This window comes from Orcinus orca, chromosome 9, assembly GCF_937001465.1.
Source record: "Orcinus orca chromosome 9, mOrcOrc1.1, whole genome shotgun sequence".
In the NCBI taxonomy this organism is placed as follows: Eukaryota; Metazoa; Chordata; class Mammalia; order Artiodactyla; family Delphinidae; genus Orcinus; species Orcinus orca.
The window spans coordinates 96,914,444-96,937,191 of NC_064567.1; the positions used below are offsets into that span (position 1 = coordinate 96,914,444).

The following is a 22,748-nucleotide window of genomic DNA, read 5'->3' on the forward strand; positions in this document are numbered from 1 at the left end:
TTGGGGGGCATGCAAGGTAAGCCCTCCCACAGGGGAAAAGCTCAAAATTTCAGCATTTTTAACGCCCCGAGAGACAGCACAGTGCGTGGCACTGCGCACCAGTGGGGAAACTGAGGCCGGGAGCGGGCTAGGTGGGTGCCCGAGGTTCACGCGGCCCCTCCGGCGGCGGGGGGCCCGGGATGCGGCGTTGGGGTGCGGGCCGGGGCGCGCGCGTGTGCCTCGCGCGCCCAGGCCCGCGGCTCCGAGCTCGGCTGTCGCAGCGCGGTCTCCGGAGGACCGGGGCCGGGGCGCGGGCGGCGCCAGTGCGCAGGCGCAGCGGGCGGGAGGGGACGCGCTCGGGGCGCGCGCGCGGGGCAGCAGGCGCCCCAACTCTGCCCGCCGCGCCCCGGCGCCTCGCCGCCCGCCCGCCCGCCCGCCCGGCGCCCCGGCCGGCGAGGGGCGCGCCCGCTGCATGGCGCTGGGATGGCGGGGGCGCCGCGCGGCCGAGGCGGCGGCGGAGGCGGAGGCGGCGCGGGCGAGTCTGGGGGCGCCGAGCGGGCGGCGGGGCCGGGCGGCCGGCGCGGGCTGCGGGCGTGCGACGAGGAGTTCGCGTGCCCCGAGCTGGAGGCGCTGTTCCGCGGCTACACGCTGCGGCTGGAGCAGGCGGCCACGCTGAAGGCGCTGGCCGTGCTCAGCCTACTGGCGGGCGCGCTGGCCCTGGCCGAGCTGCTGGGCGCGCCGGGGCCCGCGCCCGGCCTGGCCAAGGGCTCGCACCCCGTGCACTGCGTGCTCTTCCTGGCGCTGCTCGTGGTCACCAACGTCCGCTCGCTGCAGGTGCCCCAGCTGCAGCAGGTCGGCCAGCTCGCGCTGCTCTTCAGCCTCACCTTCGCGCTGCTCTGCTGTCCCTTCGCGCTCGGCGGCCCCGCCGGGGCCCACGCCGGGAGGGCAGCGGTGCCGGTGGCAGCCGACCAGGGCGTCTGGCAGCTCCTTTTGGTCACCTTCGTGTCCTATGCCCTGCTGCCCGTGCGCAGCCTGCTGGCCATCGGCTTCGGGCTCGTGGTGGCCGCCTCGCATTTGCTGGTCACGGCTACCTTGGTCCCCGCCAAGCGCCCACGTCTCTGGAGGACGGTAAGTGCCGCGCGCGCTCCCGATCCGGTCTGGGACACACCTGCCCGGGAGGGACTGGGAATGCGGGGAGGAGGGCGCGCATCGCCAGGTTGGGCAGGTGGGGAAACTGAGGCCCCGAATTCGAGGGGGGACGTTCAAGGTCACTCAGAGAATTGGGGACACAGTGGGGGCTGGCACCCTGGGGCCGACTCTTTTCCGAGTTACAGTCCACAAAGCGCTCCTGGGTGTGGAATGTGGAGACCGGTAGACTAGTGTAGAGAGGGCAAAGATTGGCAAGGTCAGGCAGCTGGTGAGCGGCCAGGTGCGGCCAGAGCTCGGGTCCGACGCTGTCTGTCTGCGCCCATCCCCGCAGGAGGGACGAAAAGTAGGCGCGGGGAGCAGGCCAGGGCAGGCAGGATTCCTGCGGGCTGTGCGCACAGCCTAGGGTGCCTCTCCCTCACGCTTGGCGCCTGGAGCCCATGCGGCGCTCGCAGAGACCCCCTCCCAACCGTGCCGCCATGGGGGAGGTGGGAAGGGGGCAAGGACTTTGGCCCCCTCCAGCCACCCTGGCGCCCAGTTGGGACCCGTTTGGGGTCCACAGGGACAGGGTTTGCCAAGGTCGCACAGGGCTGTGGTCTCTTCCGACCTGCTCTGCCGCAGCCGGCACCCAGGCTCGCAGCGCCTGAACTTTGTCACTGTCTTTCCCTGGCGGGCAAGATCGTTGCGAGGATCCCATGCCGGCTGCTGCCCGTGGGCTCCTCCCCAGCCCAAGGACCCCAGAGGTCTGAGGCAGATGTCTTGCCGCGTGGTGCTTTTGGAGCTTTTCCGTGCAGCCCAGCCTATCCCACCTGGGCTTGGAGGGCCCTGAGGGAAGGTTCTGTTTCTGCCTCTGGCTGCATTTTGGCAAGAGGGCGGGGTGGGTGGGGTGGGGTGGGGGAGTCCATCGAGGGAGAGAAAGGGGGAGATGGAGGAGATGGGGTGAGGAGGGGAAGCTGGACAGATCTGGCTTTGGGAGGAACAGCTGGGGTGGGGGGAGTGATGGGTGTCAGACAGCTGGGGCTGGGGCCCCACTAAGGACCCATCACCCGAGGACCAAGGGAGGGGCCCCCAGACGGTGATACCCGGGATGCACAGGGTCAGAGGGGCCATGGGACACACAAGAGTGACACGATTCTGGACCTATATTTCAGGGCCCAGAGAGGCCAGTGTGTGGTGAGGGCTGGGAGGGGAGGAGGAGGGAGTATGTGGAGAGGGGCTGGGGGGTGGGGGGAAGAGAGGAAGGGAAGTAGGGGTGAAGGCCGGAGGCAGAGAGGAGGCAGAGATAAAGGCAGAAAAAAGGGAAGAGGACCAGAGGGCTGCGTGCCCCCAGGGAGGGGAGGAAGGTGATGGGAGGGGGGAGGGGGAGGGGAGGGGAGGGGGAGGGGGAGGGGAGGGGAAGGGGGAGGGGAGGGGAGGGGGAGGGGAGGGGGAGGGGGAGGGTTTGTTTCTCCAGCAGGCCTCCTATGTGCTTTGAGTGCGGCTTGTTTGACCTTCGCAGGGGGCACCCCTGTATCTCTCCCCCAACAACCCTCCCATGTGTTGTGGTTGTCCCTCTCCCCCCCACCCAGCCAGGCCCCCCCAGCAAGGACAACTTCCCTACCAGGACCGGGAGGGAGGCCAGGTCAGCTGCAGGTGGGGAGGGGGCCTGGACAGGCCTGGGCTGGGGCCTGGCTCAGTTCTGGTTGCACCCAGGGCTTCAGTCAGCTGCTTCAGTGACAGGCAATACTATTGTCTTCTTTTTTAATAACCAATGCTTTATGTAGCCTGTAGTCATTCCTTTTAGAGAATTAAAAGATTAAAACAGAGAGGGGGAGGGGTGCGGGAGGGGGAGTCTGTAAAGGTGCCTCGGGCACTCAGAACTCTGCCCCTCCCCCAGGATAAGAGGAGCGCCTGTATTCTAGGAAGAAAGGGAGACCATCCTGGGGGCGTGGGAGTCATAGGGAGCAGACATCTGGGCTTCACTGCTACTGGCTGTGACTCCCTGGGCAATGCAGACCCTTCCTTTTCTGAGCCTCAGTTTCCCCACCTGTCTAAAGGGCATCGCAGCTCCCCTGTAGGGCTGTGGTGAAAGTTCGTACTGGAAAAGCACATATTTGAAATCTCAGGCCCCTTCTGAATCGTTTTGGCTTCTTTAGAATGTTCATATTCAAGCCCATGAGTCTGTACAGGTGGTGGTGATATTGACAGATAGATGGGGATGGATGCAGAGAAATACGTGGTGATCCGACTGTATGGTGCCCCAGGGATCCTCCCTTCCAATTAGAAAATTCTGGGAGTCTGTGAAATATGTCCTTGGTGAGCTCTGCAACTTGGTATTTGAGACCAGTGAAGAAGATAGCACCCACGTTTCCGAAGCATGTCCGCTGCTAATCACGCTTCACCGCCTCCCTGCCATCTTGCAGTACACTCACCTGCTGACAGCGCTGCTCCCGCAGGATGGAATTTGGGGCAGGCAGAAGCCCTGCAGGACACAGGGTAGAGGCCAAAAAGCGGCAGAAGAAGGACTGGATGAATGAGGCGGTCTGTGCATGGGTGCCGCCTTTGCTGCCTATATGCAGCGTGTCATGTGCTTGCCGGAGAAAGCGCGCTCTGGGGACTGAGACCGGGGTTCAAGTGTGGGCTCCCAGAGCCTCAGGCCCTCCGCAGGGAGGCTCTAAGGCTTTCTTGCAGCAATCCTGTGCCGCCCTGGTGTGTGGGGATCTGGGGACGCAGCCGTGTGCCTTTGGGCTCTGTAGAGCCGGGGCCAGCCCAGTTGCCGGGAGGCCGAGGTGGACATGCAGAAAGCCGGCCACGTGACTGCACTGCTGAAATTTGGGGGCCTCCACCCTTCCCCGAGAGGGTGTGCCTGCTGCTTTCCGCTAGAGCAGAAAGAATTTGGGGGAAATGGCCTTATTCCCACCTGGCCCAACACCAAGGATGAGCCCCATGAATGTGGACCGGACTGGGTCCCCCCCCCTCCCAGCCCCTTGCTTTCAGGGCCCCCCGGTTGTACCTAAACACAGTCAGTCACTTTTATTTAACTGGGCAACGTGTCAGAACTGAAGGCATCACGTTCAGGAACACCTGAGGCCTGCTCAGAACCAGCAGCGGTGGGCAGGCTGGAGGGCATGGGGTGGGGGGGTGAGCACAGCAGCCTGGGGGCCTGGGGCTTCGAGGGTGGTGGAGGAGGGGAGGGGGAGATGCCAGATTTGTCCCTTGTTGACTGACAGAGCCTTGAGGGGGGAGGCTCTGGGAGGAGGTGACTGTGCTCAGGGACAGGTTGGCTGGGGAGTGGCGGGGAAGTAGAGTCAGGCGAGGGCTTGCGAAGGTCATTGCCAGGGAGTGATGGTGGGGCAGGAGGGGTGTCTCTGGAGAAGGGTTGCTGGCTCAGGGTGCCTGCTCTGCCCCTCAGGCGCCTTGCCTGTGACGGGTGCAGGGCGCAGAGCCCCAGCTCCCACCCTGTGCTGACTCTCTCCCCAGGGCTCCCTCCCAGATGCCCGCTTTGTGGGCAGGTGGGTCAGGATTGCTGTCTTTTTTCAGAGGGGGAATAGCAAGGGTCCACTGCAGTGTGCAACTTGCAGTGCAGTCTGGTTGCCTATCCACGTAAAGGAGATGTGTTTAGTGCCTGAACCACAGAAAGGGTAGCAAATCGCTGCTGTGCTGGGGAGCTGGGAGCTGGCCAGAATTCCCCCTGCCCCTCCAGTTTGGGCTGAGCCCTTGAGGAGAACGTGAGTGCTGGCAGGTGGAGCCACGTGACCGCTGTCAGAATCACCATGTGTGCTGGCTGTATCGGCCGCCACACGGGCTTGGGCAGCCATGCCTCCCGCCCCTATGTGTCTCCCACCCCTCCTTCCAGACCTGTGCCCCTCCCTCAGCCCAGCGCCTCCTCAGGCGGGGCCCTCCCCCCCCATGGCCCCCTGCTCCACTGGCTGGACCTCTTCCCCTCCGGTCCTCTGCATCTCCCCTCACCCCGCCTCCCTGGACCCTCTCCTGACCAGCCCGCCTCTGCAGCCGTGCCGCACAGCCGGCCCCTCACCCCGGTGGGGCCCCTTCTCCTCTGGCTGGGCTCTTTCCTAGGTGGGGCCCCTCTCCTGCTGCACGTAACCCCCAGCCTCCTGACTGCCCCCTACTGGTCCCTCCCTCTCCCTCCCCTGCCCTGGCTGGATCCCATCACCCGCTGGCTCACCTGCCTTGGCTCCCGTCACTGGGCAGGGCTCAGCCCCACGGTGACTTACTGCCCCGGCTTCCCACCCCCTGCACATTACAGCCCGGCTGCTCCCTGAGCCTTGGGCAGTGTCCAGTGGCTCCTCCAGGCCTCCAGGTTCATGTCCAGCGGGCATCCCACAGGGCACACCTGATTCCCCAGCCCCCTTGTCTGCTGGGCGGTCCCCTCCCTAAACCTGGTCTGTTTCCATCACAGCTGTGTCATCCTCCCGCCAGGGTAGCCTGCTCAAACTGTAAGAAGCACCTGGAGCTGCCTACACCAGGGCAGCAGGAACTGGGGCCTGGGTGAGGGGAAACCGTCCTGGCGTCGGGCGAGGGTTCCCACCTGTTCCCCCTCTGGGCGGTCCTGTGGGCCCCAGGCTTTCCTTTGTGGCCGCAGGACCCCCAGACTGTCCATGTGCTGGAGTCTGGCCCCCCGGTGGTCCTGGTGGAAGGGACGGGGACCAGGCGAAGCAGACATGGCTGTGAAGCCTCGCAGCTGCTCGGGCTGGGGCACCTTCTCTGGACAGTTCTGTGATCCACGTTTGGGTGCCAGGCCCCGAGCTAGGGGACCAGACCACCTGCCCTCCAGAAAGTTAGTCTTTGGGGACCCCGATCAACAACTGGAACTGCAGTGTGTGCTGGGGGTGTGTGTGTGACCTTCGGAGGCGTGTGAAGGGGACAAGGCAGACGGGGCTCAGGGTGGCCTCCTGCGGACAGTGCGCTCCAGCCAAGGTCCTGGATAGATGAGGCCAAGGGGCTGCTGGACCCTGGGGCTGCAGGTGGCTGCCTGAGGGACTGAGCTGGTCACCACGGGGCCAGGGAGGAGGGCGTGGAAGAAAGGGCAGGTGCGGGGAGGCCCTGGGGCTCGGGCCACAAGGAATACTTGGAGGTCTCCCTCAAGCGGGTCCTGTGGGGAAACGTCCCCACCCGCTGCCCTTTCCGTGGGCTTACAGTGGTTCTGGGGTGATGCCCTTCTCCCCTCACATCTGTGAGGTCCAGAGGGTCAGGGCCCAGCCTCTGGGTTGACGGGTCTCCTGCTGGCTCTGTGTGCCTGCAGGCTTGGAGCCCAGAAATGTCCTCGGATCATTTCCTGACTCAGATGGGGTGGGTCGGAATTCCCAGCACCGCGGGGGCTCTGCTCCGAGCTGTGGTGCGGCGGGCAGGGGACTTACCCTGTGCCTCAGTTTCCTCCGAGGTCACGCCCATGGTTGTGTAGGTGCAGGTGGCCCTCTGGGACCGTGGCGTCCCCGCAGCATGGGCCAGCACTCAGTGAAGTGGGAGTCTCCTCTTGTCATCACAAATTGAGCGTAGCCTGTGACCTACGAGTTTTCCCTACCTTGGTGACCCTCTGTCTGGTCTTGGTCAAACGCTGAAAGAGACGCGCAGGATGCCGGTGGCAGGCCGTCTGTCCAGACTGTGCCCTTTGGGTGTTCCCATCGCTTCCGGCCGGTGTGCTGTTGGGAGCCCTCCCGTAGCACAGCCCAGCAGCGGCAGCCAGAGGGCTGTGTCTGTGCTGAGGCCTCCCCAGGGCCAGAGCTTCGCTCGTCCACGTGCCAGGCTGGGCAGGGGCTGGCGGTGGGGCAGGAAGGGCCGCATGGCAGCCAGGAGGCCTGGGCCACCACCCCGCCCCTGCACCTCCAAGTGAGACCCTGTTCCCGGACTGCAGGCACCTTAGTTTGCACCGAGGGGCTGAGCCAGGCAGGCAGAAAAGACCTTCCCGCCCCTAAAGTGCTGGGTTCCGCCATGTTTGAGGATGTGAGTCACATGTGGTCCGTCGTCTCTCTCACACGCATGTGCATGCACACATACAAACACACTCAAGTGCACACTCACACCCACACAAATGCACATACAAGCACACTCACGCTCACGCACATTCCCACTTGTACGCACGTGCTCTCACACTCACGTGTGTACATGCATGCACACATAAACACACACCCTTGCACGCTCACACAGGAACACACCCACATGCACACTCACAGGCGTGCTCACACACGTTCACGCAACACACTCTGATTATTTTTACTGTTTTCCGGGTGGACGTGTCTCCCCCGAGGGAAATGGGGCCCGGGGCCCTCCAACTCCATGACCAGTGCATGAAATGACACCAGGCCCCAGGCTCTGCCCAGGGGGGGAGGTCGGGTGAGGGGGCCGTGTGTGTAGGACTGAGAGCCTTGGGGAAGAGTGACAAGGGCCGGGACCCCCACCGGCTGTGTCCCTCTGCCCTCTGTCTGCTTTGCGTCAGTCCAGCCAGGGCAGGCTGGGCTTCCTCGGGCTCACGTCCACGTGCGGGGTGTGGCATGGGGCTGACGCGGCGTCCCCACCCACTGCAGGCTGTCCCTCACTGCCGCGTCTGCGGCCCTCCGGTCTTCGTCCCCCCTGGATCCTGCTCTGTCCCCTTCCCTCCTGGACCCTGTCTTCTTGGATTGGAGCGTGGTGGGATCTGCCTTGATACCGAGCTGTCAGGGTTCTCTGGGCGGGGCTGTGCAGAACATGCCTGTAGCTCTGGGGGCGGGGCCTCTGCGCGCGCCTGCGCGTGTTGTGGACGTGTGCGCGCGCACGAGTGCACACGTGTGATGTACGTGCCTGTGTGTGCACACGTAGGTGCCCGTGTGTACACACGTGCGTGGATCCTGGTGTGCAGGGATGTGAGTGTGTTCACGTGGGTGTGCCTGTGTCAGGCTTGGTACAGGGTCTGTGGTCTGAGGGCCCACAGCCTGGGCGCAGGGACAGCAAGCAGGGCCGCTGTGTGTCTAGGTCTGGAGTCGGGGGCACTTGCCGAGGTGGGCAGTGCAGCTTGGAAGGGGGCCTGGCCAGGCAGTCGCAGCCTGTGGGGATCCTGTGGGCAGCGGGGCTGCTGCAGGCCCAGAACCAGGGTGCTTATGAGGGGTCCCAGGGGAGGGGCCCCTCGTGCAGGTAGGTGGAGGGGATGTCCAGGTGAGGGATCCGGGTGCAGGGGGACAGGATGCCCAGGAGAGTGACCCTGGGGACGGGACTCCCATCCGTGGTGCGTCAGGGTCACTGGACATGCTGGGTGCTCCCTCCTGCTGTCCACACCCTGCAGCCGGGGAAGCCCTCCCTGTGGGCACGTTCCCAGTCTGAAGGCAGCTTTCTAGTTTGATTCTGAAGTACAGAGTGACTATATCAGGGTCCAGCTTTTCCTTTGCTGACGTAGACCCTGGCTTCCCGGGAGCACAGCTGACTCTGATGCACGGATGGGTCTTGTTGTTCATGCAGTGGCTTGTATGGGGCCCAAGGCACCATGTGCCCAGGGTGGGGGATGTCAGATGCCACACTCTGGACAAGGAGAATGACCGACCACAGCAGGGCCTGCCCCCTCGAACCTGGGCCGTGCCTGGGACCCTGGCCCTCCGGCCGGCCCTCCTGTGTGGCCTCTTGTCCCGTGCACTGTCCCCCTAGCGCCCTTCTCAGCAGCTGCCTGATGAGCCCGTGTGAGACTGCGTTCTTCCAAGGGTGCTTCTCACATCTGCACTGGCAGTCTTGTGCTGCACGTGAGCATCTGAGGGAGGCGTCCGCTCTGGGACACTCTGCCCACTGCTGCTGGGAGAACTTGGTCGTGGGCATCGGTGGGAGGGGGAGCCTTGTGCTGGAGTGATGACCTTCTGTGAAATCGTTAGCGCAGTTTTCTTAGTGCCTTTGCCTAGTTCCCTTATGGGAGAAACACTCTCTTGTTAAGAGAAGGCGTTGCCTCCTGAATCAACCGTGGCCAAAGGGATCTGAAATGTGTGCTCTTTGAACTTGTTTTGCAAGGTGGCTGCTTTCCCAAACACATGTGCCCTGCTGCGTGGATGAGAAGCTCAGTGAGCACATCTGGGGAATCATTGGTTTAGCCTAGGGATTTGGAAATATCTCTGATGCTTTATTTTATTTTTTTTTAATTTTTAAAAAATTATTTATTTTATTTTTTTATTTTTGGCTGCGTTGGGTCTTCATCGCCGCGCGCAGGCTTTCTCTAGTTGCGGTGAGCGGGGCTACTCTTCGTTGGGGTGCGCAGGCTTCTCATTGCGGTGGCTTCTCTCGTTGCAGAGCACAGGCTCTAGGCGTGCGGGCTCGGTAGCTGTGGCTCGCGGGCTCTAGAGCGCAGGCTCAGTAGTTGTGGCTCGCGGGCTCTAGAGCGCAGGCTCAGTAGTTGTGGCGCACGGGCTTAGTTGCTCCGCGACATGTGAGATCTTCCCGGCCCAGGGTTCAAATCCATGTCCCCTGCATTGGCAGGCGGATTCTTAACCACTGTGCCACCAGGGAAGCCCCTGATGCTTTATTTTAAAGCAGATCCTTACCTGCAGGAATCACAAGTGGTTCCTGGGTACTCACTGTGTCCCGGGAGCACCCTGTGCAGTGGGACCCTTTTCTGAAGTCCAGTTTGTTCAAGGGTCAGAAATGGGCAGTGGGGTGAGATCTTCTTTGTGGATAGAGTCGGCGTCCAGGTGTGTAAAGGTGAACGGAGGCGCTGAAATACTGCAGGTGCTGTGGATGGGTGGGTGGGACTTGGAGGCACACGGTCCTGTGGCCCAGCTCACTCGTGCACCAGCAGGTGGGGTGAGCCGGGACCCCAACACCAGGAGGTGCCCTTGATGAAGATGCCGAGGGTTACATAGCACTGCGCCTGGGTCCTCCCGCCCCTACCTAGGTGTGGTGACCACAGCCCAGTGGGCCTCAGCCTTGGGGCTTAGAAACCCAATGGCAGGAGCTCACAAGAGCCCATCAGCATCTTTTAAAAAATAACTTGTTTTTATTTTATTTTTATTACGGAAACTTCAATCATACGCAAGAGTAGAAGGACCAGCATGGTGATTTCTTGGGTAGAAGCCCTCAGCTCCAACAGTTACCGACATTCTGCCCTTCTTCTTTCAAAAGATGGTAGCCCTAAAATACTTCTATTAATTGGAAAACAGAGCTAAGAAGCAACTACATTAATCTGACAACACACCTGTGAGCGATGTTGAAAAGCCAGCTATGCTTGAAAAGACGACAAGAGCGCCACCCGGCTTGCGGTGACTGAGTAGAGGTGGGAATGAATGGGTCCCCCTGTGAGCACCCTTGGAAAGGAGGTGAGAGGGACCCAGGGGTCTTAGGTCCTGGCCCACAGACCAAATGCACAGCGGCTCTGCAGGGTGGGGTGGGGGGCATGTGGGAAGTCAGGGGTTGGTGGAGTGGGGCGTGGGTGCGTTGGGCAGCAGCTCCCTCCTTGTCTTGTGACCGCACTGCCCTCTGTGACTGAGGAGGACGTCCTCGAGCCGCACCCTCGAGTCCACACACCTGGCTTCTCTGCAGGACGGGCCCCGGGTCCCGTGCTGGGGACAGTCTGGGCGGCAGCAGATTGAAAATTGATCAAGTTCAGTGGAGGAGTTTGAATGCTGAGTAGGGGTGATCTTGGGGTGCCTCGGGATTGGGGGGTCAGGAGGCCACCGAGTGAAAGGAGGGGAACCCTTGCGGGCAGAGGCATCAGTGAGCGGGAGGAGTGCTGAGGGGAGAGCGTGGGCTCCCCAGAGCTGTGTGCTGCGTGGGCCGCGGGGGCATTTGGGGTGCGACACGCTCTGTACGTGGATGGGGGAAGGGGGACAGGGGAGCGGCCGGCCTGGGAAAGTGGGCAGAGCACGGGGCTCCTCGGGTCTCAGGCCTGCCGTGGAGGCGGGACGTTGTCCTGGAGACCACGGGAGTGTGAGAGCAGCGACCGGGGGTGTGGGTGCAGCAACTGGGGGTGTGGGTGCAGTGACGGGGGGACGATCTTCTGCAGATATTTGAACTCCTTTCCAAACTGCCATGAACCTTTTAAAATTTTTGTTTTTTTCTTTGTGGCGTGTGTGTGTTATTTCCCCTTATGAAGGGTCCCTCTGAGGACACCAGGGGCACACGTTTCCCATTTAACTGCCCAGCTTGTAAATCTGAAGTGTCTGCCCTTCCTTCCTGAGGCCCTTTGGGGATGGGGCAGGGCCCTCCGGGTGGTCCAGGTCTGACGCAGGCGCTTGTGCTTTCCCTGTTTGGCTTCTTCTGTCTTTACATGCTTGGGGCTGACCAAGCGCCCTGCAGAGGAGCCTCTGCGGGAAGCCCAGCGCAGCGGAATTCCACTGGGGGACAGAGGGTCGGGGTGTGAATGTCTGAAACTCAGCGCACACGTGCTTCAGCACCAACGGGGTGCTCGGCTCTGTCTCTCAGCTCAGCCCCCCGTTCTGAGATGGCCCCTCATGAGATGGGGGGTTTGGGGGGCAAGGGTCCCAGGGGCGAGCTGGGCCCTGTGTCTACACTGGGCGTGGTCACTGTGCTGGGGGACTCTTAGCCAGGTGGGATCATGCCCCCCCCCGCCCAGGCCCTGTGGAAATGGCGCGAGCGTGGGCTCTCCCTTAGGGAAGAGGTGCAGTGCAGACCACACTCCTGTGTCCACGTGGGGACCAGGCCGTGAGAGCCGCAGTGGTCCTGGTGTCATCGTCCCCTGGGAAAGCAGCCCCAGGCTGGGTGTGGTCGTGCTGGTCACTTGTGTGCCAGCCCCGGCCCAGCCTCGGAGCCCAGAAGCCGGTGGTCGGGCCCCGGAGGAGGGACTTTCTTCTGGATTGCTGTCTCCCCACGCCAAAGAGACGTCCGTTTGGCTAGTGTCCAGTGCTGGGGGGTCCCCCTGGAGTGGGAGCCCCTTAGACATCCCCATCTGGGAGGAGGTCCTCTGAGGGGCACCAAGACGTGGCACTAGTCTTTCCCAGGCCAAGTGGCAGTTTCCCACGTGGGCCTTAGAGGTGCCCAGGCACAGTTCCACTGCTGCCGACTGCCATCCGTGGCAAGAAGCCGTGGGCTCCCCTGGGCTGGGCAATTCTGCCCGGACTGGCTGCTAACTCCCCCGGCCCAGGTGTTGTCTTGGGGCCTTCCCGGAGAACCCGAGGGGTGATCTGCCGCTGTTTCCTTCCTGTGCTGAGCAGTGAGTGATGTTCGTGCCCCATGGGCTCTCCAGGAGTGCAGCCGGGCTGGACTGGGCCCGAGATGGGATCACTGCTGCAGGAGTGGTGGGTGATGCCTCCCGATGCCTCCTCCCCGACTCTCCATCCCTCAGCCTGTGGTCACCTGCATCTCTGAGAAGCTCACGGTGACCCCCGGCCTGTCTCCCTTGTGGTTTCTGCACAGCAGGTGCTAAACCATGTGGTCACCATCTTCAGGGCACCTCCGGCCGGGCCACGAGTTCAGAGAGCTTCATGGGAGGACTTTTTTTTTTTTTTTTGCTATGTCACAAGGCATGTGGGATCTTAGTTCCCCAACCAGGGGTTGAACCTGTGCCCCCTGCAGTGGAAGTGTGGAGTCTTAACCAACCACTGGACTGCCAGGGAAGTCCAAGAGACCTTCGTGGGGAAAGGAAAACTCCTGAACCCTGGGGAAACCCCGGGGGTTGCCGGTTTGGATCAGTAGATGCATTGGGCGTGTGAGGAAGCTCCCGTCTGGCAAGGTGCGGGGGGGGGGGACACCTGGTCCTAATGGTTCACATCAGGGGGGCTCCAGGTGGGAGGGCCCTGGGGGTTCCCAGGGTGGGGTGACAGGTGGTTGGCAGACGCCCTCCCCCAGTCTCCCTGAAGCGTCCCTTCCCCCCAGTGATCCCATTTTAAGAAATCCCTTTGATCGGATGAATGGATACAGAAGATGTGGCACATATATACAATGGAATATTACTCAGCCATAAAAAGAAACGAAATTGAGCTATTTGTAATGAGGTGGATGGACCTAGAGTCTGTCATACAGAGTGAAGTAAGTCAGAAAGAGAAAAACAAATACCGTACGCTAACACATATATATGGAATCTAAGAAAAAAAAATGTCATGAAGAACCTAGGGGTAAGACGGGAATAAAGACGCAGACCTACTAGGGAATGGACTTGAGGACACGGGGAGGGGGAAGGGTAAGCTGGGACAAAGTGAGAGAGTGGCATGGACATATATACACTACCAAACGTAAGGTAGATAGCTAGTGGGAAGCAGCCGCATAGCACAGGGAGATCAGCTCTGGGCTTTGTGACCACCTAGAGGGGTGGGAGAAGGAGGGCGGGAGGGAGACCCAAGAAGGAGGAGATATGGGGATATATGTATACGTATAGCTGATTCGCTTTGTTATGAAGCAGAAACTAACACACCATTGTAAAGCAATTCTACTCCAATAAAGATGTAAAAAATAAATAAATAAAAGAAGTCCCTTTGATGAGCGCTGCTGGAGTGGGGGGCAGCTCCCAGCTCACTGCAGGGGTGCGGACAATGTGTGGTTTTCCTGCAGGATGCAGGGCCCACAGGTGGTCTGAAGTGGAGTGCAGTGGAGTATGGGCTTATGCCGCTCAGGTTTCCTAGCCGCGGGGGAGGTGAGCTCTTCGGGGGAGAGGGAGAACAGCTGCTTACCCCCGAGTGGGCTCCAGCCGAGCCCAGTGAGGGATGCAGTGGCTAGCGGTGGGTGGGGGGCAGGGGGAACGTCTTTCTGCTGGGCAGACGAGCAGTCCTTGGCCTAGCCATTGTACTTGGGAGGGGTGCTGACCACACACATGGCAGGGGTGTGTGTGTGTGTGTGTGTGTGTGTGTGTGTGTGAGAGACCCAGGACCCTGGCCGATGAGGACAGACTGACTGGTCAGTCACCTTGACACACACACACACACACACACACACACACACACACACACACACACACACACAGGCTCTTTTATGCCCCCCAGGGACTCGCCATTCCTGTTTGTAATCTAACCCCAAAGATGGCAGGAAGGAAGCTAAGATGATGAGAAAATCCCTAAAGGGAGGTTTCTGATCTTCTCAACTATAGTTTTAATTTCAAGGGCTGGAGTCCACCTTTCACATCCTCCCGTGCAGGCCTTTCCGAAGGTCCCCTCACGCGGGCTCTCATGGCTCCAGTGGCCCCGCCCCCTCCTCCAGGGCTGGCCCTTCCGGATCCCTGTGTCCAGCCAGTGCCCAGGATCTCTGCTGCCGTCGCAACAGTCTGCTCACGTTCTGCCTGTGTCGCAGCCACTCCCTGACTCCTTGGCACCTGTGATGGGGTCCTTGTCCTGAAACCCTGCTGCCCCTGCCCTGCCGCCCCTTCCACACTTCCCACTAGGCACTTGTCCCCACCTGCCCTGGGCCTTGTGTGCAGGACGAGGGGCGGGTGAGGCCCCGGCCATCCCCCGACCAGCCACAAGCCCGGCAGCCCTGAAGCCCATGACTGCCACCACCCGTGCAGGACCCCCAAGGCCCATCCACCCAAGGCCTGGATCCAGAGATGTGCCCGTGGCCTGGCGGGCCCTGGAGTTATGTGCCTGTGTTTGGGACGTCCTGGCCTTGGGACCTCGGGGAGATTTAACCTCTCTACGCCCGTGTCTTCCCCATAAATGGCAGGCCTCATTTCCGGGCTCACCCACCTGCCCAGGGCCTGCTCGGGGCCTGCATGGTGCCACCTTTGCTTCAGTTTGTAGCAGTCCCTGCTCGTGTGGCCTCCTGGAGGTTTACCATCTGCCTCCTAGTAAAGGTAGGCCTGCCCTCCTCCCATAGCCCCTGGAGTCCTGAACAATGGGTTCTCCTCGGTTAAGTTACTGATCTCACAGCCTCTCATGGGTGTGAGATGGGGCTTCCCTGGTGGCGCAGTGGTTGAGAGTCCGCCTGCTGATGCAGGGGACACGGGTTCGTGCCCCGGTCCGGGAAGATCCCACATGCTGTGGAGCGGCTGAGCCCGTGAGCCATGGCCACTGAGCCTGCGCGTCTGGAGCCTGCGCTCCGCGGCGGGAGAGGCCACAACAGTGAGAGGCCCGCATACCGCAAAAAAAAAAACAAAAAACATAATGATGCAACGTTCAGGTGCGTGTAAAGGGGTGGGGGGCAGTGAGCCCTGTTGGTTGTGCAGGAAGCGAAGCTGCCGCGGCCTCGTGCTGAGCGGCAGGGGGAGAGCTGAGGGCAGCGCAGCGGGGCCTGGGGGCCAGGGTGGAAGGTGAGGGTCTTGAACGAGCTCTAGGGCGGCGTGCCAGGGAGGGAGCAGGGACGTGGGATGGCGGAGTGCCGGCGGTGTTTAGAACTCTTGGTGCGCAGGAGATGCTCACTTGACGAGGGCTCCCAGCCCTGCCTGAGAAACTAGCCAAGACCTGGGCATGTGATTCCATCTGCAGGGCGTGTGGGGTTTGGGGGGCAGCGGGCGAGGGCCCTCCGGCTGGAGAGCAGTTGTGTGCCTTCCTGAGTGCAGGCCGACTGCAGGGATGTAAACGCCTGAGGAGGAATTCTCCCCCCAAGTCTTTGCCCTGTGTCACGAGAGCGGCAAAATATTGGGAAGTGCTGCGAGTACCATCGATACGTCACGGTTAAGAGAAAGAGGCGCTTCGTCGTGGTTTCCTGCAGTCACCGAATCAGTGATTCTGAGCACACGTCTGACCGACAGAGTGGGTGCCCGGAAGTCCCCAGCTGGGCCACCCGGATGAAGGGACACAGACAGAAGGTCTAGCCCCCCTCCCCCCGTGCCCTCCAGGTGGTGGCCTTAACCTCCTGGCTGGGTCTGTAGCTTTGTGGTCACTGTGGACTCAGAAAAGGCCTCCATTCCACGTGCCAGACCAGGCCTGTTTGTTCTCAATCCAGCCTCAGAGCTCATCTCCTCCCAGCCCCGGCAAGGCTCGCCTGGCCCTCTGGGACCTGGAGTGGCCGGGACAGGAGAGCCCTGCCCGCTACAGAGGACATCTGGACAGTTCATGTTGACTGATGACCCCAGGCGCCCACCCACTGCACGGTACCAGCTTCTCCCTGCTCTACACTGGCCTTCCCAAGGGGCCGGGGGACCCCCAGTGCCCACTGTGGGGTGGGGTTGGCTGCCTGCCCCGTGGGCAGAGGCTGACGAGCTGCCGTGGCCATGCACACCTGTCGCCAGGTGATCTCATCCTTTTCCCTGCAGTGCTTCCTCTGCTGGCCGTCTGCCCAGGTCACGGGGCCTGCAGGGCAAGGGCTTGGGAGGGGGATGCTCCTGCCAGGCCTGCCCTGCACGCTCCAGTGCAGTTTCCTGGGCTGCGTGATCTGGTCCATGTGTGCATGTGTCTGTGGGCTGTGTCCCAGCAGCTCCCACCAGCTCAGCCTGCCCCAGAAGCCACGTCACTTTCAGACACTAGGACACATTGATGCCTTGCCTCTTTGTTTTTTTTTTTTTAAATATTTTTCCCAGTCTAGCTCTTATATTTAGATTTTTGATCCATTTTTAAAAATAAATTTATTTGTTTACTTGCTTTTATCTTTGCCTGTGTTGGGTCTTTGCTGCTGCATGCGGGCTTTCTCTAGCTGCGGCGAGCGGGGGCTACTCTTTGTTGCAGTGCGCAGGCTTCTCATTGCAGTGGCTTCTCGTTGCGGAGCATGGGCTCTAGGCACGCAGGCTTCAATAGTTGTGGCATGTGGGCTCAGTAGTTGTGGCTCGCGGGCTCTAGAGTTCAGGCTCAGTAGTTGTGGCACGCGGGCTTAGTTGCTCCGTGGTATGTGGGATCTTCTCGGACCAGGGCTTGAACCCATGTCCCCTGCATTGGCAGGCGGATTCGTAACCACTGCACCACCAGGGAAGCCTGATGCCTTGCCTCGTATGTGCCTCTCTTGATCGTGGAAAAGCTGGGGTCCCTCCCCACTGCCCATCTGACGAGGCATATGAGAGTTGGGACACAGTCTTATCAGGTCTCGTCCGAGACAGCCTGGAGAGAGATTGGGCAGTGCAGGTGGCAGCACAGGTGTCTGCGTGAGTTCTCCCTCTGTCCCTTTCCAGCAATGTGATGGGGCCCAGCCCCCTCACCACCCCTGTGTCCTCAGTTATTCATTCAAGGAATACCAGGCATCTGGTATGATATGAGAGGGCTCTATTCCAGGCTCCCGGATCAGTCATGGACCTGACAGACTGAGGCCCCTCGAGGGGTAGACAGCATGCAGGGAAGGTGACAAGTGAGTTAATGTTCTATAACGTGTTGGAAGACGGTAACTGCTAAAAACAATAGAAGGAAAGGAAGAAGGAAAGAAATAGAACTGGTCAGCGGGAGAATACTCCAAGCCCAGGTGAGAGTGTGTGCATTTGTAGACACAGGGGTCGGGTCGGCTGTTTCGAGAAGGTGCCTTGTGAGTGGAGGCCCTGGAGGTCGGGGGTGAGCCAGGCGCTGTGTGGGAAAGGGGTCCCACCCAGGGACGCAGGGCAGAGGCCCTAAGAAAGCAGGCGAGGCCGGGGGGACATGAGGAGGACAGGGTGTAGGGGCCTCTGGCCTGGGCCACGGAGGGCTTTGGGCACAGGAAGACTGCAGGTCAGGGGTTCAGGGCAGAGGACCGTGCGGGGAGCCTGCAGAGCTGGGAGGAGCACAGGGCGGGTTAGGAGGTAGCTCGGCAGCCAAGCAGCCGTCGGCAGTGGGGTGTCAGCACCCCGTCTGTTGGAGACGGAGCCGGGAGGATTTGCTGGTGGGGGCAACGGGCCCAGGCCTGAGAGGCTTCCAGGGGCCCGGGTCTGCTGAGGTGGGAGAGGCTACTGGGGTGAGTGCTGGGGGTGACCAGGGGTCCTGCCAGGGTCTGTCCCATGCAAGGTTGGGCTGGGGAGGGGCACGGCTGGCTGGTCCAAGTGAAGGTGTCGATCTGGGGTCTTTGGCACAGGGCTGGGCTCCCGAGGTGAGTGTGGATGAGACATCACGAGGGGTGGAGTTTGCGGTGGAGGGGGGTCCAGGTGTGAGGCGTGGACCAGGGGAGGCTGGGGAAGGGGCCAGGGGAGGGGAGCTGACGGTGGGCTGGGCACTGGGACCTGAGCCTGGGCTCAGGATGTGAAGGGGGCCCCGCCCAGGGCAGCTGTGAAGGGAAGGCAGGCTGGGGTGTGGCCCAGGCGGGGATGAGGTGAGGCCTTTTCGGGAGTTTTGCTGGAAAGGGGAGAAAGATGGGCCCGCCTGGGAGAGGAAGAGGAGTTAAGAGAAGGATCTCATTTTCAGGGGCAAGAAATAATCAGACGCTAGTTGCCAAGGATGATGGTTAGAAGTTGCGGGTCCCAGCTGAAGTGGGGAGGGGGGGGGCCCGCAGGCAGTGGGACCGGCTGGGCTGGGCAGAGGGAGGTCCCCGGGGGAGGAGGGACAGACGAGGATTCCCTTGTGGCCGGAGGAGCACCCCAGGCACAGGGTTGTGCACGGAGTTGGCTTCGATTCCAGAGTGTGAGGGGGCAGGGGCTGTCCTGTTGGGCTGTGGAGTTTCAGCTAGACAAGGAAGAGAGCTCGAAGGGCAAGCCTTCCAAGGGTGGGAAGGGTGCAGGGTTGAGGTCCTGGCAGGGCCCTGGCATCCAGGGCAGCGTGGGCTGTGGGAAGGTCCTCGGGGGCCCAGATGCTGAGGCCCGGTGTGCGGGTCTGCTGAGTGTGTCGCGCCCTCTGCAGCGGGGGGTCCTGCCCTTACTCAGGGCCTGTGTGTGTAGTGCCAGCAGGGATGCCGTGGGGTTGGTGAGGACTTGGCAGTACCAGGACGCCCTGTGGTCCTGCGGCCATGTGCTCTGGGGTGTGGTACTCAGCCTCCACCCCGGCACGTACCTTTCCTCGAGCTCAGAACCCTCTCAGCCTGTTGCCCCCATTCCCTCTCTTCTGGTGCCGGTGTGAACCAACGCCCTCTCTAGGTGACCTCTGGGCCAGATTCTCTCTGCCTTGTCACCCTCGTCCCTGATCACTGATTAGGAAGCCAGGCTTGATACCTCTCTGTGCCCCATGGGGGCAGGGGCTGCGCCTCTTGTCGCTGCTGTGTGCCCGTCACCATGGCTGCTGGTCTGGGGGTGTGTGGGAATGTAGGGGGGCAGGTGTGTCGGCAGCTTCTCGTGGACGGCCTCCTCTTCCGCTCTCCTGCGGGAAGATCTCTGGGGCGCGGGGAAGCACGCTGGGTGTGTGAATGTGAATGCAGAGCACCAGGCAGGGGAGACCTGCCCGCTCCCCAGATCGCTGCTTCCGCCTCGCCCTGCCCGCCAGACTCCAGCTGTGGGGTGTGCCGTGGGGCTGTTTTCCATGTGAGCAGCTCACACGGTGTGGCAGGGCAGCTAGGTACTCAGTGACCGCGTGGCTGGGCCTTGGTGCCCCTAGGGGGGTCACCATGGCCGGAGTAAAGGGAAGGTGTGAAGAAGGTGGGTGTAGAGGAGGTGACAAGGTGGGGCTCCCGGTGACCCAGCCCGCTCCCACTCTGCTCCTGAGTTTTCCCTTGACCAAACTGCCCAGCCTCTGCTGGCCCTTCTGCCCCCAGCCCATGCCTCACGTCTCTGCCCAGACCTCAGTAGGGACCCGCACTTCCCCCTTTTTCTGCCACCGGCCACCTGAGGCCCTGCATTCTGGAAAAGCCGCATCTGCCAGGTGTGACCTGTGGCGTCCTGCACCCTGTGCTGAGCTGACCCCGGGCGCCTGGCCCCTCAGTTGGACTCCTTATTCTCCACCCGACTGCGTACTCCGCTCGACAGTGACAGCTGGGGGCTTCACTGCAGGGGTCACGGAAGCTGTGGGGCTGACGGGCTGGAGGGCATCTCGGGAGAGGTGTCCTGTGTGTTATATGTTCAAAACCTTAAATAGAGGCTGGGAGGGGCGTGCAGAAGCCACAGGTGATTAAGGGTCTGCTGGGAGAGAAGCGCATTTTGTGCAAAGACTCACTATCGTTTGAATTTTTAGAAACGTGTTCACTACTGCCTGTGGGCGTTTTAAACACGCTCAGTACGCATTTAAATATCGACTCCACCAGACTACAATTTATTGTTTCATATACGCCGGTCTTCCCGCTGCCACCAGAAAAGCGCCTTCCTCTACAGACTGGGACGAGCTGATCCCAGAATACAGCAGGTGGTCCTTTAGACGCAGAAAACGCTGCGTGGTACGGGGGCCAGTGCAGTGCACCGGGGTGCAGCCAGTGCTGGCCACTGTGCCTGTGAGAGGTGGCACAGGTGTTGAAGATGCATTTGTGTTCCAGCCCCGCACCGGGTTAAAGCATGGACGCTCCAGCTAGCGGGACGCTCAGATTGGAGGTGTTCAGGGGCACAGCGAAGATGATCAGGGTCACATGGAGATACTCGGGGTCACATGGAGATGGTTGGGTCGCACGGAGATGCCCAGGTCACATGGAGATGCTCAGGTCACAATGAGGTGTTCTGGGTGACAGTGGGCACTATTTTTCTTTTTTTTTTTTTGCTGTACGTGGGCCTCTCACTGCTGTGGCCTCTCCCGTTGCGGAGCACAGGCTCCGGATACGCAGGCTCAGCGGCCATGGCTCACGGGCCCAGCCGCTCCACAGCGTGTGGGATCTTCCCGGACCGGGGCACGAACCCGTGTCCCCTGCATCGGCAGGCGGACTCTCAACCACTGTGCTGCCAGGGAAGCCCTCTTTTTTGTTTTTAATCAACTCTCCTTCACTGCTTCTCTCCGGAGCTTTCCATGTTGCCTTTGTGGGAATAACCACTCTGTCTTCACGTTCAAAACTTCTGGGTGTAATGGTTTCCTCGGGCTGTTGTAACTAAGTGCCCAGACTGGGTGGCTTAAACAACAGACATTACTACTCACACTTCTGGAGGCTGGTTTCTCCCGAAACCTTTCTTCTTGGTGTGTCGACGGCCATCTTCTCCCTGTGTCCTGTCTTCCCTCCGTGCGTGTCCGTGTCCTGATCTCCTCTTCTTATAGGGACACCAGTCATGTTGGATTAGGGCCCAGCCTAATGGCCTCATTTTAACTTGATTACTTCTTGAAAGACCCTGTGTCCAAATACAGGCCCACGCTGGGGGGTTAGGGGTGAGGACTTCCACGTGAATTTCGGGGGACACACCTTGCGTCCTTTCCTACTGTTCCGTTACGTGACAAGCTTATAGCACAGGTGACCCCTGCACAGGGTGAGGGATGAGGCCTGGCTCGTGGCCATGTGAAACCGGCTTGGCACTGTGGGTCTGGCTGGCGTAGTCGTTTCATGGGCTGGTGGTCGGAGGACGCGTAGGAGCCTCTGCTGAGCTGGGCCCTGTGTGTAGCCCTCTGCAATGTTCTCTCCCCTCCAGCTCGGTGCCAACGCCCTGCTCTTCCTTGGCGTGAACATGTACGGGGTCTTCGTGAGGATCCTGGCTGAGCGCTCCCAGAGGAAGGCCTTCCTGCAGGCCCGGAACTGCATCGAGGACCGGCTGAGGCTGGAGGATGAGAATGAGAAGCAGGTCAGTACCCGGGGTCTCGTCCCGAGGGACATGGGTGGCCCGGGGCGGGGGGCATAGAGCCGCACAGCCTTCTCACCAAGGGCACTGGGAGTGAGGCCCAGTCTGGCCCGCCTGGGAGTCGGGTAGGGGCCTCAGGCCCCCGCTGGCCCCTCTGTCTCTGTGGACCAGCCCCCTCAGCTGGTCGGAGGAGAGGGGCCAGCTGCGTGGGAGCAGAGGCAGAAGAACTGCCACCCGTGGTCATCCCTGGGCTTCGGTGTAACTGTGGGTGACATGAGGTACGGGGCTGTGGACGAGACGCCCAGGAGGCAGGCCTCAGTGGAGGCAGAGGAGAGCTGGCCTTGGTGCCGCTGGAAGGGGCTGAGTTGCTAGGAAGTGATGGTCACCCTGTGAGCCTCACACCCGCAGCTTGGCCTGAGGCTGCAGAGCACCCTGCCCGGCTCCTGCCAGGCCTGCTGGGGCAGCTGCACGGTCCCCTGTGATCTAAAGGCTTGGAGGGAGCCGGGTGGGTTCCCACTGCCCCAGCTACCGTCACCTGCATGTCGCGGGCTCACCGCTTTCGGCGGCGTTTCCTCTGCTGCTGTCCTGGGGCCGCGGGGACGCTCCAAGAGCCCTGGGCGAGGCCTTTAGCTGGGAGCACCCGGACTCCTGTGCTTTCCCAAAGTGCTTGTTTTCCCGGGGTAGGGTGGATGGGATGGGTTTATAAACGAGATGCTATTATTATTGTGAATACAAGGCGTTAAGAACAGACTGTACACTTAAAAATGCACACGCACATTTCCATTTGTAGGTATTATAACGATGCCTAGTATTTACAGTAAAAGTTGGCCATCACTTAGAAATAGATGGCGCATGTATGTTTAGATTGTGTGTGGATCAGCGGGTGGCTCTGTCTGTGGGTGGTGTACGTGTGGGAGATGTGTGTCTGTGAGGCTGTGTGCATTCTTGCGATGTGCATGTGGGCATGTGTGTGTTGTATGCACATGCATGGGCACATTTGTATGTGTCTGTACACGTGTGTTTGTGGATATGTGGGGCATGTGTGCAAATGTATATGTGCGTATATGTGTGCATGTCTGTGTGTGGGTATATACATGTGTGTGGATTGCATTCACGTGGACTGCGTGTGTGCATGCCTATATGTCTCTGTACACACCGTGTGCACGTGTGTGCACTTGTGGGTGTGTGTGCATATGTGCACGTGTGGATGTGTGTGTATGAGTGTGCTGGCACCCACATGCACAAGTATAAAGAGCACATCTCCTGGGGCTGTGCGCTGAACGTTTTCCCGTGCCAGCGTCATCGGCGC

The 22,748-nt window shown here is 61.0% G+C and overlaps 1 protein-coding gene across 3 annotated transcripts in view; it reads left to right on the top strand.

Moving 5' to 3' along the window:
* The first annotated feature begins 362 nt into the window (after positions 1-362).
* The window catches only part of ADCY1 (adenylate cyclase 1), a 125,781-nt gene continuing 103,395 nt past the window's right edge, over positions 363-22,748 (top strand). For 2 of the 3 annotated variants that reach the window (XR_007479120.1, XM_049714660.1), the window contains exons 1-2: positions 447-1,107; positions 21,293-21,442. Coding sequence is in view for 2 of the 3 variants with exons in the window: in XM_049714660.1 (XP_049570617.1) it covers positions 463-1,107; positions 21,293-21,442 (795 nt within the window). In the remaining variant the exon portion in view is untranslated. Of the gene's footprint in view, positions 1,108-21,292; positions 21,443-22,748 lie in introns of all 3 variants that reach the window. The other variant, XM_012537851.3, reaches the window with a different exon arrangement.